Source organism: Drepanopeziza brunnea (assembly GCF_022702325.1).
Source record: "Drepanopeziza brunnea f. sp. 'multigermtubi' strain 214-2 chromosome Unknown ctg2, whole genome shotgun sequence".
NCBI classification, from domain to species: domain Eukaryota; kingdom Fungi; phylum Ascomycota; class Leotiomycetes; order Helotiales; family Drepanopezizaceae; genus Drepanopeziza; species Drepanopeziza brunnea.
In genome coordinates this window covers 3,596,668-3,611,795 of record NW_027094065.1, presented here as the reverse complement: position 1 = coordinate 3,611,795, position 15,128 = coordinate 3,596,668, and the positions used below count along the sequence as shown (strand labels likewise).

General features: G+C 50.0%; 6 protein-coding genes across 6 annotated transcripts; 2 read left to right on the top strand and 4 right to left on the bottom strand.

Annotated features, from left to right (window-relative positions):
- Positions 1 to 874: 874 nt before the first annotated feature.
- L3040_002123 (uncharacterized protein) lies at positions 875 to 1,854 on the top strand (the record flags this gene model as incomplete). Its single annotated transcript, XM_007290765.1, has 4 exons — positions 875 to 905; positions 995 to 1,069; positions 1,164 to 1,542; positions 1,671 to 1,854. The coding sequence occupies 4 exons, from the start codon at positions 875 to 877 to the stop codon at positions 1,852 to 1,854; spliced, it is 669 nt and encodes a 222-aa protein (XP_007290827.1).
- A 143-nt stretch (positions 1,855 to 1,997) lies between these two features.
- L3040_002122 (uncharacterized protein) lies at positions 1,998 to 5,400 on the bottom strand (the record flags this gene model as incomplete). Its single annotated transcript, XM_007290764.1, has 4 exons — positions 1,998 to 2,436; positions 2,486 to 5,057; positions 5,109 to 5,157; positions 5,212 to 5,400. The coding sequence occupies 4 exons, from the start codon at positions 5,398 to 5,400 to the stop codon at positions 1,998 to 2,000; spliced, it is 3,249 nt and encodes a 1,082-aa protein (XP_007290826.1).
- A 1,777-nt stretch (positions 5,401 to 7,177) lies between these two features.
- L3040_002121 (uncharacterized protein) lies at positions 7,178 to 8,899 on the bottom strand (the record flags this gene model as incomplete). The annotated part of the gene is made up of 3 exons (XM_066157027.1): positions 7,178 to 8,084; positions 8,172 to 8,686; positions 8,744 to 8,899. 3 exons carry the CDS (start codon positions 8,897 to 8,899, stop codon positions 7,178 to 7,180), a joined length of 1,578 nt encoding a protein of 525 aa, XP_066013022.1.
- A 1,094-nt stretch (positions 8,900 to 9,993) lies between these two features.
- L3040_002120 (uncharacterized protein) lies at positions 9,994 to 10,742 on the bottom strand (the record flags this gene model as incomplete). Its single annotated transcript, XM_007290763.2, has 4 exons — positions 9,994 to 10,329; positions 10,402 to 10,495; positions 10,589 to 10,607; positions 10,721 to 10,742. 4 exons carry the CDS (start codon positions 10,740 to 10,742, stop codon positions 9,994 to 9,996), a joined length of 471 nt encoding a protein of 156 aa, XP_007290825.2.
- A 319-nt stretch (positions 10,743 to 11,061) lies between these two features.
- On the top strand, positions 11,062 to 11,798 carry L3040_002119 (uncharacterized protein; the record flags this gene model as incomplete). The annotated part of the gene is made up of 3 exons (XM_007290762.1): positions 11,062 to 11,088; positions 11,154 to 11,286; positions 11,371 to 11,798. 3 exons carry the CDS (start codon positions 11,062 to 11,064, stop codon positions 11,796 to 11,798), a joined length of 588 nt encoding a protein of 195 aa, XP_007290824.1.
- A 452-nt stretch (positions 11,799 to 12,250) lies between these two features.
- On the bottom strand, positions 12,251 to 13,227 carry L3040_002118 (uncharacterized protein; the record flags this gene model as incomplete). Its single annotated transcript, XM_066157026.1, has 2 exons — positions 12,251 to 12,806; positions 13,040 to 13,227. The coding sequence occupies 2 exons, from the start codon at positions 13,225 to 13,227 to the stop codon at positions 12,251 to 12,253; spliced, it is 744 nt and encodes a 247-aa protein (XP_066013021.1).
- Between the last annotated feature and the right edge of the window lie 1,901 nt (positions 13,228 to 15,128).

Genomic DNA, 15,128 nt, shown 5'->3' with positions numbered 1-15,128 from the left:
ACGGTTTTATCAACAATTACGATTTGAAATTTCAAACGGATATAGTCGTAAGACGGTCTTCAAATGGTCCTCCTTTGGTAGGACGGTCAAGAAAGTAGATTGTTCTTGGATAAGAATTAGTACTGATTCTCATCGCTCCAAGGGCCGTCTTCTTAAAGAAAAGGGTCAGAGGACCGTTCAAATGCCACCTCCTCCCCCTCCCCCACCTGCCTTTAGGGTAGTAACCAACCAACCAACCAACCAACCAACCAACAAACACAGGAAGCCCCCCGTCCCTCCCCCTCTCACATAGAAAATCGAATTAACGATACTCCACATGATATCTATGTACCTATCTACAGTACGTATCTAGGTATGCAATACAACGCCTCTTCTTTCTCACCGCCACATCCACTCGCTAAGCGCTAGGATACACGTCATAGAAAAACAACAACAACGCCCCCCTTACCCCTCTCTCTCATCAAAGCAACGCGCGTGGAGCTACTGCAGTACGTTACCGGCTGTTGATCAATTCAATATGAAGCGAATTATGCTGATCGGGATCGGCAGATGAGATCCAGAGCTCCGTGAAATCCCCCACATGAAGTCATGAAAGCACAGGCTAGATCGGGAAGAGGGAAAGTCAAATTCTCCTCGCGGTGGGGTCTACGTACCACACGTAGGTATATATGTAAATAGAGGCCAACCCAGACGCGCGCGCGCAAGAGTACGCAGTGATATCTCGGGAATGAGCAAATCCTAGGTCCTCTCGAACCTCTACCATTGACGAAATAAGAGAAGAAGAGAGAGAGGGAAAAGAGAGAAGAGAGCGAGCGGTCCAACCTGTCTTTCGATCGATCATACGTTTGTTTATATACCAGCTGCAAATCGAATCATGACGAAGCCTATCACTCTTTACGGCCACGGTCAGTAGCAAGCAGCTCGCGCGGATACGTCCAGAGCCCTTTTCTTCTTCTGGACTGACTGATTGAATGACTGACTGACTGACTGATAGCTTCCGGGCCAAATCCGTGGAAGGTCGCCATCATCTTGGAGGAGCTCGGAATCCCATACACGCAAAAGATAATGGGTTCGTTTCTCTTTCCTTCCTCCTTCTCCTCCCAACCCAAAGTACCACCAACCAACTAACAAGACCCCCCTTCCCTCCTTCTCCCCCTCTCCAGACATGGCCGACCTCAAGAAGCCCCCCTTTGAAAAGATCAACGTCAACGGCCGCGTGCCCGCCATCGAGGACCCCAACACGGGCATCACCCTGTGGGAGTCCGGCGCCATCATCGAGTACCTGCAGGAGACGTACGACGCGGCCAACGCGCTGAGCTACGCCGCGCCCGCGCCCGAGCGCTACCTGGTGAAGCAGTGGCTGCACTTCCAGATGAGCGGCCAGGGCCCCTACTTCGGCCAGGCGGCCTGGTTCAACAAGTTCCACCCCGAGACTGTCCAGAGCGCGATCGAACGCTACAACGCCCAGGTCACGCGCGTGCTGCAGGTTATTGACAACCACCTGCGGACTACGGGGAAGGAGTACCTGGTTGGGGATAAGGTGTATGTTGTCTCTCTCTCCCCCCGCCACCCCCCTCTTTTTCTCTCCCAAAAGATCGGGTGGGGGAATTGGTGCAGAATGGATGGATGGATGAATGAATGAATGGCTGACTTGACTGCCCTCGGGAAAGGACCATCGCCGACTTGGCTTTCGTTACCTGGGATATGGTCGTGCCGTGGATCATGGGCGACAAAACCCCCAACATCGAGAAGGACTACCCGCTGTACTTTGCCTGGCACCAGAAGCTGATGAAGAGACCTGCAGTGGCGAAGGTGGCCAAGGACAAGGAGGCTGCCATGGCCGCTGGCCACTAGATCGATGGTGTGTCCGGCGAGAGTGGATATATAATAAGTAGATAGCTAGGCAGATCATGTGACTTACAAAAAAAATGCAAGCTTTATCTTGCGAAGGGCTACTCGCGGTCACAAGTACTCATTGATTGTATCATCCTCCCTCCTTACAGTCCTCTCAGCAGCTCCTCCACGGTGATCGGTTTCCGTACCGCATTCGAGAACCCCTCATGGAAACTAACCCACACCTTGTTATCATCCTTCACCCCGGTCTTCCTCCTTTTCCTTCCCTCGCCCTCAGCATTCCCATCGATCTCCTGCGACGGCATGTTATCCTCGCTTATCTCCCTGCCAAAGAAGTCTTTCTTGGCTCCAACCACCATCTCTGTAACATGATGTCCTTTGTCCCCCTTGGCAGCGATCGAAAACTCGGCATCATCGCCTTGATTCCCAGCTTTGTAACGTGCTTGCCTCATGGCGTTTTCGCGAACGATAATATTCTTCTGGTACTCTTGGTCCAGTACTTGTCGGACTGCGTAGCGGACTGGAGGAGGTGCTCCCGAGGAGATGACAGCGGTCTCGAATAGAACCAGCGTATCCAGTGGTCTATCAAAGTTAGCCAGTGGGAGCAGATCTTGAGTGAGCTCTAACTTACGGCTCCATACGATACACCCAAGTAGGCGCCCTGTTCCCAAAATCGCTTTCGAGCTTCCCGCGTTCAAAAATGACTCCCACCGATCCCATCACATCCACAGATCGTTTCACCATTGCCTTTTCCGCCTCCTTTCGGACACTGGCTATGCCTTTCTGGTCACCGCTACCACCTACAATGATGGGCTTGATTTCTGGAGTAAGCATCCTGACGAGATAGGGCAACAGATCTGTGGCAATTTCCTCGGGACTTCTGAAACTTCTCGATAGTGTTGCATCGAGGCTAGCTTGCAGAGCAAGTATAGTCGCGCGGTTTGATTTCTCTGCTTCGTGCGCTTCGTAGTCTGCTCTGGGTCCAGAAAATGGGAGCGGCTCCTCTTCTACCTCTTCGTCGCCCCATTTCTTGTCCTCGTTTCCACCAAAGTAATGGCGAGCAGGAGACGAGAACAAGTGATGACATGCTAGAACAGGTTGGCTCAGGTAAGGTGATAATTCGAATTCTTGGGAATTGAAGACCCGGGCAGAGCAGGTGTCGTGAAAGTGCAGCCACTCATATGCAGCATCCGGCTTCGACATTATGGAGTCATCGTTAAAGGGCTGGCGGGGATATTGAGACCAGATATCTGTCACTATGCGATCTATTTCTCCACTGGTGTCAACCATCTCTCGCAGCCTGTCCATACCAGCCCTCTTGGCTATTTCTGCAACTCCGAGTTGGGCTTGAGGCTGGCCCTCTACCGAAACAAGCATAGGTCCTGCGTTCGTGGTTCTTGGAAACCCTGCTCCCTCCAAGAATACCCTGTTTACCAGGTCTTTGGTGCCCCCTCGCCCGACACCACGAGCTCCTCCTCCACCATGACCGAGATCGCTTGTCATATTTTGCTCAACCCATTTTCGTGTAAGTTTTGCTGTACCGTCCTTCTTTGAAGCTTTTAGCTTCCTCGCTGCCCACTCGCCTACTACCATAATACCTCGTAGATCTCCCTCCCCAGAACTTTCCTTGCCCTTGCGTGATTCGGTCGGACTGACTCCCCAAGCAGCCTCGCACAATCTTCGGACACCATCGTTGTCACACGGAACCCCTTCTTTATCGAATACAGATTTCATGCGTGCGACCACTGCATCCAAGGGAGGTTTTCGTACATGGATTATTTCAGCGAAACTGGACTGGCGTATGGGCCGGAGAGATGGGTGATAGACATCGTTACAGATAAGGATGATGGGTCGCATTAGCTTAAAGTCGTCACCTTTCTTCTTTTTCTTCGTATATCCGAGATTTTGGTTGACAGTGGTAGTGTTCTTCTGGTCTAGTTGAATCAGGTCAATCAAGGCTTTGATGAATCCACCTTCTCCAGATCCACCGGAGCCACCAACCACACCGTCTACCTCATCGACAACAACGCAGAGCGGATGAGCAACTTTCTGTACATGGCCGGATTTCGAAGTGATCGTCGAACCTGTTTTCACGCTCTCGGTACCAACACTCGTTCGTATCCGGTTTTTCACGACATTACTGCTTCTCTCATCACTGGCATTGATCTCCATAACTTCGTAACCAGCTTGTCGAGCACAGACATGTGCTAGAGTAGTTTTTCCAAGTCCAGGGGGTCCAGTCAACAATAGAATCTTCCGATGGGCCTTTTCGTCGTCTTGAAATCCGGGTTTCGATGGTACAGCTGCTTTCGTTTTACCTGCCTTGGGAAACACAAGAGGGTCCCAAGCCTTAAGCCATTTCAGAACTTGTCGATGTGTCCGGTCATCGCCCACGAGCTCCATAAAGCTTCTTGCCCGGTACTTCTCGGTCCACATGAGAGTCCTCCTTGTCTTTAGTTTCGTGCTCGATCCCTCCACTGACGGTAGGAGATTATCCTTTGACGTTCCTTTTGCCGCTTTGGCTTTGGTAGTCTCTTTCGATGCTTCGTCAATCAAGCTGTGGATATCGATTCCATAAAAGCTCTTCTTGGCCCGACCAGCCTTGACAGTAGATCTAGCTGCAACCAATTGTTCGAAAGGAATGCTGGCATCTTTTTTACGCTGCTGAATCGATACTGATTTGCCAGAGCATGTCACCACCTCGGCAGACTTTTTCATTCGCTTGCTTAGAAATGAAGGTAGAGCAATGTCATCGACAGTTCCGGGGGCATCTGGTATAGGCGCAGTGGCCGGAGGCTCGCCGAGCGTAACTGGAATGAGCTGCTCGCAATTTTCGATTGGCATTCCGCCAACAGGCCCACCATCTTGTGCCACTGGCTCTGGGTGCTCCGTCGGGAATTCTTTTGTTGTGTCGTGTTGAAGTTCTGGACTCGGTGACCTTCCATTGTCTAGCATCCTTCTCTTCGGGGGAGGCTCCGCTCTCGAGAAATCATCTTCGTCCGAGTCTTCTTCTGGGAGAAAACCTCCAATAGTTCTCGGCTTTCGGGCCTCTGCGGGCTGGACTGGACGCGAACGTTTTACTTGCGGTGGGGAGGAGCTTGGGGGATACGCTACTGGTGAGGACACAGAAGGCATCTTGAGTTTTGGCGGAGACGATGTAAATGGAAAGTAGTTATTGTTTGAACGTGATCGTACAGGACTTTCTGGTAAAGTTCAGTATTGACTGAGTCCTCAATCTGCCATGGGCGAGTTACCGTCAATATGATCTGCCTCACTCCGAAATACGTCCAGAAGTGACCACGCCTGTCGAAGTCAGGGTTGAACGCTCCAAAAAGCAGTATCTGTGTTCTGGCATACCCTATGCTGTACAACTTCTCTTGCCTTGTTCTTCCTAGAAATGGTCTCCTGTTGGATGATATGTAGAGCTTCAAAGTCGTCCGAGTTCGTGCTGAAAGGTATTTTCGAGTTGTCAAGTTGCTCTTCCCAATCGTCGCAGAGTGCCGGATCAGAAGTCAGAGGTAGAATTGGCGACGAGGTCAGGTCCATCGGATTGTTCGTTGTGTGGAAGGGATTCTTGGACTTGACGCGACGACGCGATCGATGGGCGACTGGAACCACTTTCGCACCCCTGCCATGTTGGTAAGTGCCAAGGCCGTTTCGTGATTTCGGCGATAATAAGATTTATCGGCTTTAATAAAAGCAACTTTATACTTTCCTATTTTTACCCCGCATGGTGTATCCCCCTCTATCTCTGTCTATCTATCTACGTAGTATTTTTTTCTGTTCCCGCTCCACGGATTTTCATTTCCAGTCACCAATTTTTTTGAATTTTGACAAAACAACGTCTCGTGAAAATGTAGAGGTCGCCATGGACTCCACTCCGTACCGTACCTGGCTGCAGTCTTGCCCGTAGCTATCATGGCAATCTCACCTCCAGATACCGGTAGTACGTTGACGGATAGGCACCTAGTCCTGGTTATAATCAAGGACCCGGCACGCTGATGAATTACGAGAATGGAAAATCCTCTGAGCCGCCTGAGAAGAAACAAGAGCGGAATAAACCGACTTTATCCTGCCAAGAGTGTGTTTCGTTGAGAGGAAGACGAAAAGTAAGTTAGTTTAGTTCGTGGAAGGCAGGATGTTGCAGGGCATTGAAGATGGACTATTTTTCGTTGGAGATATTCAGCCTGAGAAGAAATGCTCATGAATTGTTGGGGACGTAAGAAAGGTCTGCGATGTTTGATTGTTTACTTTCGAATCCTCCCTTTATCTCGGCTATCTCCCAGCAAGCGACCGAGCCGACAAAAAATTTCGAAAACTTTTACGAAAAAGAGATAAGACTAGACAAGGTAAGCGCGAACACATATTCCACTCCCGAACCCAAATAGTAAACATGATCGAGACAATGCGCCTCATGAGCGAAGGCGAGAAGCAGCACGGATCCGCGGACGCGCGTCTCTGTCTTGCTCACGTATCTATAGTAGTAATAGTAGGAGGAGTACGCAGACGGCTTGGTATTTGTACAAGACATATATATATATATATATATTCACACATACATACATGTCTGCGGGGGAAAAAAAAAGGAAAAAAAAGGAAAGACAGCACCAAAAAAAAGGTAATATTCAACTCTCAACGCTCGAGAGTCGACCTCTACCCCAAGATTGGGAGTAAAGTTATACCATCGTAATTCAAAGAACAGCTTTTGTAGATATGGTATGATGCGCAGAACTTAAGAAAAAAAAGAAAAGAAAAAAAGCCTACCTACCTGCCTACCTTTGCTGCCTGCCCTGCCCACTCGAGTATTCGCGCGCTCAATATATCATACCACGAGCCAATCCATCCCCATTTCAATTGAAGATCCAGAAACCTAATATTCACGCGCATACCCTACCCAGGGGCAGATAGGAAATCACTTCTTCAACTCACGCAAGAATGAAACAACTCACGCAAGAACGAGACCCCAAGCGACATTCACAATCTTCCGTATTGATCAGTCCATCGATCGGGCCGTCGTGCTTCACGACGACGTACGCCGTTGTAATCTACGACCTGCATACATATATCAACAAGAAAAAGATCTCGCTCGCTCGTTCGCTACCTCTTAGCTGCTCACAGCTCACAGCTCACAGTTCATAGCCAAGCGCATCTCAGACCCCAAATGTTCAGGACGGCTCAGGCCCAAACGCCACCAATGCAGATCGCAAATAATGCAAGCAAAAGAGATTTCAAGATAACGTGCTCCTTTCTTCAGCTTGTTCCCTCCTTTGTCATTCTGGCAGTAGAGAGCAGGCAAGAATTTTAGGAGATCCATAGTCATCACTCAGTCCCTCCGACCCCCACCCCCAAACCGATCCCGTAACCACCCCATAGGACCACCGTTACCGCCACCGGTGCTATTAGCAGAGTTCGAAGACCTCCGCGACTCCGCAGTATTCGTGTAGCCTCTCCGACTATCTCTTTGCGTCTCACTCATATCTGAGCGATCCGTTCCCCGTCTCCTCGGCGGCGGCGGAGGCGGCTGGTTAAACTCATGACCCCAAGTGAACCGAGGTGCACCTGTATCGGCATCCCACCGCGGCACACCCATATCGGGCCCATTTCCTCTCTCATTTTGTGGCTCTCCAGTATTGGTAGGCGACAAGCGACCACTGTTGCGGATAGAGTCTAGTCTCGCTTCCCGCGTCGAAGACGAGTTGAAGCGGTCCAATCGCGGTCTGTTATTGCTGAGTCGGCGAGCGCGGGCTCCGTTGCGGGTTGTCGGACTACTCTGACTAGGACGTCGGAATTGAGATGCGGATTCGGCGGTTGAGTTCTCAATGCCTTTTCTGCATATGGGACAGGTGTTGTGCTCGCTCAGCCAGGCGCTAGCACAGGTCTCGTGAAACCAGTGCGAGCAAGGTAGGACTACGACTTCAGTGCCGAACGTGACGTCATCCATACATACGCTACACTCGCCTTTACCTTCTGGACCGAGTTCCTTCTCATCTAGGTTCTTCTTTGGGAGTGAGGAGATGGCGTCTGGTGATGCGGGACCGGGTGCGTTGGATGTAGATTGTTGCTCCATCAATGTAGAGATTATTTGATCTAGAGCTTCTTGAGAGTAGACAGCATCTCCCGAACGAGCATTGACAGGGTTTATCATAGCAGCGAAGAGACCACGAAGGCCAGGAGGCATACCAGCAGCGTTTTGCGGACCATTTTGTTGGCCGAACACGCCTCCGAGGAGTCTGGCAAGCTGGTCAGGAGATGCTCTGAGTCTAATAACATGAAAGGCACGGCCATGGGGAAAATTGGGGTTGAGAGGAATTGCGTACGTGGCTAGATCAATCGGGCCTCCCGCTTGCTGTGGTCCATCTGCATTTCTTGGCTGCAAAGGCTCGCCACCAACCAGGTTTCCGTTCACGAATGTATAGTGTCCGCCGACGATAGCTGGTCCTGGCCCATTATTACCTCCTCGGAATCCGCTACCGAAATCAGGTGGCTGGGGAAATAGAGTGTTGACTCCAGATCTGCCTGCTGGTCCAGGTCGGAAATCAGGGCCCATGAAGCTACCGATCAAGTCCTGGAAATTCCGCATGATAGGATCTGGATTGTCATCTTGACCGGTTCTGCGAATGTGAGTCGCGATAAATCTAGGACCTGGGGCGGTAGATCTGTATGTTCTGGAAAACATCACAGAGCCTCCTGGCCCATGTGTGACATGCTCCTCGATATCTGCCTCCTCTGGATCGGAGTCGATCTCGACAGGGTTATGCCGTCCTCCCCAGCCACCGTCGACTGGTGGAGGTTGGCCATAATGCTCGGGTCGAGGATCGCTCTCTGTGGTTACCTGTGCAATAGTTAGAAATCGATCAGAACGATAGCCCAGGCCTGATGATATACATACAATCTCCGTAATCTCCCCCTCGCATCTCGGACACGCCAACCCGTTCTGATCCCGCCACCACTCATGCTCGCACTGATGACAAAACACCACCTCTCTTGGGCCCGACGCATCCAGACGTCCGCCCCCGCGGCCTGCTCTCCCCGGGTTCTCTGCCATGGCGTCTCGAATGCCTTGATATGCGGCTAGGGCAGTGATTCCGAGGCTCAGTGCCAGGCCCGTCAGCTGCAGTGCTCTGAACGCCACAGTGAAGGATGTTTCGTGGCCAGATGGCACAATCCAAAGTAAGTAGCTTGGTTTGGTTGATATAAAGTCCGCCTGTTTGTTCGGTTACAGACGGAGTGACAACGCGCAATCGATACTGGTGGGGGGGGGGGGGGCTCGAGCTGGCCTTGTAGGTTGTTATGCTGGGCTGAGCTGGAGCTTGATAACCAGGTCGGTGTGAGAGGTTGCCGGTGTCAAGAAGATGTGGTGTGAAGGAGTGTCGAGAAGAACAGTGAACGTAGGTCCCGGGGGTTGTGGCAAGGAGAAGAGGCTGTGCTATGCTGTGGTGTTGATAGGTTGTAGGGAAAGGGAACGATGCTGAGATGTTGTGTTGTGTTGTGCTTGGAGAGGTCAGTCAGACGGTCATTCAATCAGTTGGGCTTTCGTGAAGTGTGAGGTGCTGATTGGCATTGGAGTGACGCAGGTCTAGCACCCCTGTCGGCGATGGCAGAACGGTGGACCAGGGGCGAATGTGAAGGAAGCGAAGCGAAAGTTCTTTGTTCCTCCGAACACTACCGGATTCTCGTTCTCGAGGTAGGTAAGGAAGGTAGTTAGTTATACTTATCTACCGGTACAGTACAATCTACCGACTTTACTAAGAGCTGTATGAGGTCGGGCTTGGTACTGGAGATATCGTGTGGCTTGAGATCGCATCAGACATTCGTGAATCAAGAACGAGTCTCTTCCGAACTCGCCGAACGGGCTAGCTAGGCTTCTGAACGAAAACAGTGAATCCATCCCGCCACTTCGGAACGCGGGAACGCTATCTACAGTAAGGTACCGGTAGGTAGGCGCACGTCTGGGAACACGAGTCCTGGCCACAACGCCAAATCGAATTAAACAAGCAAACGAACGCCGAACGCCATTAGATCGTCGGCAACTACTTGGTATATCAACAATCTCCTCCACCCATCCCCCATCCATCCTACAATAAAGCCTCCTTATTCCCACCCCCCTCTCCACTCCACCCCAACACCACTTCACCTCAATTATCTCGTCCTCTTTCCAATCCCCTTGAAAATAATTCCACCCACAACCCCGGCCGCGATAGCAACACCACTCAAGATCGCCACGCCCATCAGCCCTTCCTTCGCAACCTTATCATCGATTAATCCTCTCAAACTAGTCGCCTGCAGGTTTGCTGGCTCTTTGTCAAGCAGCAGGTCGTTGTACCGCCGCGCTTCTGCGTAGTTGCCCAGCTTGTAGTTACCCAGCGCGAGGTAGTAGAGGCATTCGCGGCGGCGTTCGGGCGAGCTGCGGAAGATGTCTGAAAGGAGGCGGACGCCCTCTTGCTGATCGGCGCGGGTGTTGGACTTGATAAGGCCCTAAAGACAGCTCTCGTTAGGACCTCCTTTGCCCGTAACGACTCCGAGATATCGAAATTGAAAGGTTCATACCCAAGCAAAGTTGAATTTCGTCTGCACGCCCACGTACTCTCCCTCCTTCTCGTACTGCGACCTTAAGACTTGCAGCTCAGCAGGCTTCAGCGGACTATCCCCAAGTCAGTCAGTATATTTGTGTCCCTTCACGATCGCGTTGCCTCTGAACGAAGCTCGATCATTTCCTGGGAGAAGGACAACCGACCTTTCCGCATCGGCAGCGTCTAAGTGCACCCGGTTCGTTAGCATGGCTGTCTCAAGTTGGAAGGTATAGAGAAAGATGGCGAAACGGGTATGCAGCTTCGTGTCCAAAACGCCATGGTCGTCCATTACTCACATGGAAGTGAAGAGCCGGTCATCTTGAGAAACCCAGTAGTCTATCCGTGACAATCTTTCCTAGGAGACTGTGTGACTGAGAGGAAGTGGCGATGTTAACTTGACTTTGACTTTATTTTCTGACTATGGAGTTGAAGAAGTGGCGCTGAATCCAAGTGTGGCTTGTGACTCTGCTTCCCATAAGTGCTACGTCACGGCGTTGCTGGGTCAGCATAGCGTAGATCTGACAGAATCAACACTGGATGGGACTTACAGCGCAATTCGCATCCGACCTTTGCACATCGCATCACACGAACATTCGCCTCGCGTTTACACATCAATACATACCTCCAACTCGCCAAGATGCTTCTCGACGAAGATCCCACCACTGTGCGTGGCTCCTCTACCCAATCCTTACAAGAGCGCATCGTCTTCTAACCAGGCAAACGAAACAGCTCATCCGCCACACCATCGAGAACTTCAACATCCAGCCCGACAAGCAAGCCGTCGCACGCGTCAACGAGTCCCTCTCAACGCTACAGCAAGCGCGAGACTTGCGGGTACGAGAAGCCGAGAGCGCTTTGAAAAGTAGCTGCCCCTCCCCATCTAAACCCCAAACCTGAAAAGTAGGGGGGGAAAAAACCAACGGGCCGCTAACGAAAACACAAACAGAACTCGCCCGCACCCTGCACACTCTCTCGGCGCACCACAGCGAGAACCTCTCCACGCACTCCCCGACCCTCCACGCCTCGGAGGTCGCCACGCTCGACACGCAGAAGTTCCGCATCGCAAAGTCCGCTTCGGACCTCGAGGTCGAGTCGGAGCGTCTCTCGTCGCAGCTCGCGGACCTGCAGGCGCGCCTGCAGGAGCTGGAGCTGCAGGGCGTGGGTGGAGGCGAGAGGCGGGCGCTCGTGGACGACGAGGTCAGCCTCAAGCTGAAGGTCTATCGCGGCTTGGGCATTGAGCTGGAGAGGGATGCCGAGGGCGAGTACTGCAAGGCGATCATTCGGAATATGGGGAAGGGGGATGTGAATATCGTGAACGTGGACAATAAGTTCTCGCGCTTCTTTTATGCGAACTACTTTTGGCAGCAGTTGTAGGAGCGGGGAAGACTGCTTTCGGGCTCGCACTGAGAATCGGGCACTGGGAATCGGAGATTGGAGTTTGCTAAAAATGAGTAGGTGGAGTTTTGGGATGGGGTCTGATTGCAGTTGGATAGATACCACGATTGATTTTACCCTTCGTAAATGGCCTTTTTTATTTTGGATGCATGAAAGCAGGTTTTATGTTTTTACAGGAGAGTAGCAAACACAAACCTTTTCTCGACATGCTATATGCAGCCATGCCACAGATTGGAATCGATATCCAACTCCTTTCCAAAAGATCCCATACTCCAAGCCGACATTCAGCCACCTTCCCAGTCAGGTAACCCAGCCCGTACATACCTAGCTCCCAAACACCACATATATCCCACTCATAAACATCGCAGTCATAACTCGTCACTCATCCACTGCCCGCCCTCATTTCTCTCCCCTCCCTCCCACTACCTCCCCTATCTTCCCTTCATAACCATGCCCCCCGTCCAGCTCCCCTTCGAACTAGTACTACTCCCCGTACTCATACCCGCCACACTCCCTCTCCTCCCCTTCCCCCCAGGAATCATCATCGCCATCTGCTGCTGCAGGAACCCCCCATCCGCAAAATTCCCTGCCTCCCCATGCCCACTCCCATTCCCGCTTCCACTGCCAAAACCCAGACCTGGCGACGTCCTCACTCTCCCCGTATTCATGCCATTCACGCTCCCACCACTCCGACTCCGCTGGTGCTGTTGCTGTTGCGAATGCCGCCTCCCAAAGTCTGCCGGCAGCTCCAGCCGCGAGTTGATATTCGTCCAGAGGCCGTCGTCATCGCTAGGGTTGTTGTCGAGGCGCCAGCCCCCAACGCCTTCGTAGTCGCGCGCTGGGTTTATCCCAATGCTCTGACTTGGGCCCTGGCTTTGACTTTGGTTCGGGGCTGAGTTCTGGTTTTGGCTTAGTCCGAGTCCGATGCCAGCGTCTCCTGAGATGGGCGTGATGCTGCCAGCGGCCGAGAGGGTGCTGCTGGTGCTGCTGCGGCGGTGTTTGCGGCGGCTTGTGTAGGGGGAGTGGGGGTGCGAGTGAGGATGAGGGTAAGGATTGGAATGGGAATGGGGATAAAGCGTCGAGAAAGATTTTGGGCGTGGGAGGATATGGGGGTTGGATGGAGAGTGCTCGCCCAGGATATAGGAGGGGATGACGGCAAGGGCTAGTTCCACTGTGGAGAGAGAGGGGATATGGATTAGTATTGATGTCGACATTGATACGGTGTCATGGTGGAAGTTTTGATCGAGGAATAACGAGGATGTGATATCATACCATAGACGACTAGCACGCGCAGAAAGAGGATGGAGATGGAGATAATGGTAGTCAGTGTTGCGACGAAGGCGACGGGGAGCGTGAAGAGGAAGATGAAGGGGAGGATGAGGGCGTCGAGTGGATTGACGATGCCCATGATGTGTAGATTAGGAGAGGAGAAAAAGATGATGGGAGGGTGTAAATTGGAAGTGAATATTCTACCTAGCAATCGAAGAGAAAAGGAGACATTCTTGTTGATGTCGGCGCTTGGAAAATGAGAATCGAAGTTGGATGGGAAAGGAAAGGAATGCATGATATGATATAAATGGTATAATGTCACGGGAGATGCATGTGATCGGACCCTCTAATGCTCAGACCACCCAAGGAAGTGTGGGGTAAAAATTTGAGCGGTCCTCTGACCCTCTTTTATAAAAGACGGTTATTGGACCGTTTAAAATCAGTACTAGTTACAAATCAGGAATAATTTATCTTTTTGATCGTCCCCGAGCTTGGGACCGTCCTATGGCCGTCCTATGGCCGTTCTCGTTTATATTTTTAAAATAAGCTTATTAATAAGCTCGTTTTAAAAAATTGAAATAATTCGATAACTATTTTTAAAATAATATAATTGTAGATAAAAATTATCTTTTTAATGGAATCGTTTTAATAATAATTTAATAAGTTCGATGCTAAAATATTTCTTAGTATCGCTACTACGGCTTGTATATCAACGCTTTAAATTTTTTATAATCGGAATCGATCGATTTAGCAAAAGTTCACGCGCGCGAGTGATGCGCTTTATTCGCTTATCAGAGGGGATGGTATAGTAAGGAGGTTATGTAGTAAGAGGGTGGTATACCTAGTAAAGGGTAGACTGCTAAGCAATTGAAAGAAAATAGAGATTACTTGCTTATTAATTCACGTTCTTCGGGACGGTTTTAAGTTCGGGGACGGCCATAGGACGGCTATGAGACGGCTACAAAACGGTCTTAAAACGATCTTTTCGTAAAAAGACCGACTTTTATAAACGACGATTTAATCGATTAAAATAGTAGTATTTTAATAATAATCTTTTAACGAAAATACAAGCTCTTATGAAAGATGATTTAATCGATTGAAATATTTTTATTTTGGCTACGATTTAAATAATTTAAATTGTTTGTTTTCAGATTCTATTCAATTTTAAGTATCGGCTTAAGGTGATCCACTAACTATGCTAACCTCTTGGAATCGTCTTTTAAAGAGACCGTCACCGGATTATCAGCTGACGGTTTAAATAACCCCCTACCTGCCTTTAAGGTAGTACTACCGGGTACGTCGCAGGCGTAATTGTTACACCCTTGAGGGTGCCAGGTAATCAAGGGGCTAAAGTGAAAATTTAGACTTTTGAGGCACCCCAAGGGTGTGGCAATTACGCTTGTACCGTGGTACATTTCAATAATCTTTGGCCCCTATTTAAAGAATTGTGTTTGTGGACCCGATTCACTCCGACCCATTCCAACCTATTATTACAAGTACATCTGTGCTTAGGTATTCGTTGATCCTGCCACCCGCCATGACGTTAAAAATGCTACTGATGCTACTTTTACGTACTACGTTGATCGTTTTTATATATACAATCAAGAAGGAAGATTGCAATATTATAAATAGTCAGCTAAGCGTGTAGGTATATCGATTTTATAATTAAGATGATCTTCGATATGAAAATAAAAGATAAAGACTTATATCAGCCGCACGATTATTTATAGTCGACGTGGGAATTTCAAATATGATTGTTAATACTAGCAAAGTTAAATTGGTCAAAGAGATACATTATAAAAAAGAAAGCCTACTTCATGTTGTTTTCATCATCTTCCTGACCATCACCTTCTTTACTATCACCTTCCTTACTATCAATTTCCTTATTATCTTTTTCCTTTGCAATCCTATTTCTTTTCGCTAGCTCGCATCAACATTGTTCCGGTATTCCAAAATGATGCTATCATCGCCATCTATCTGCTCGATATTGCTAGCCTTGAGCTTTCATTTTAATAGAGCTCAAGGGGACATGGAAATCAT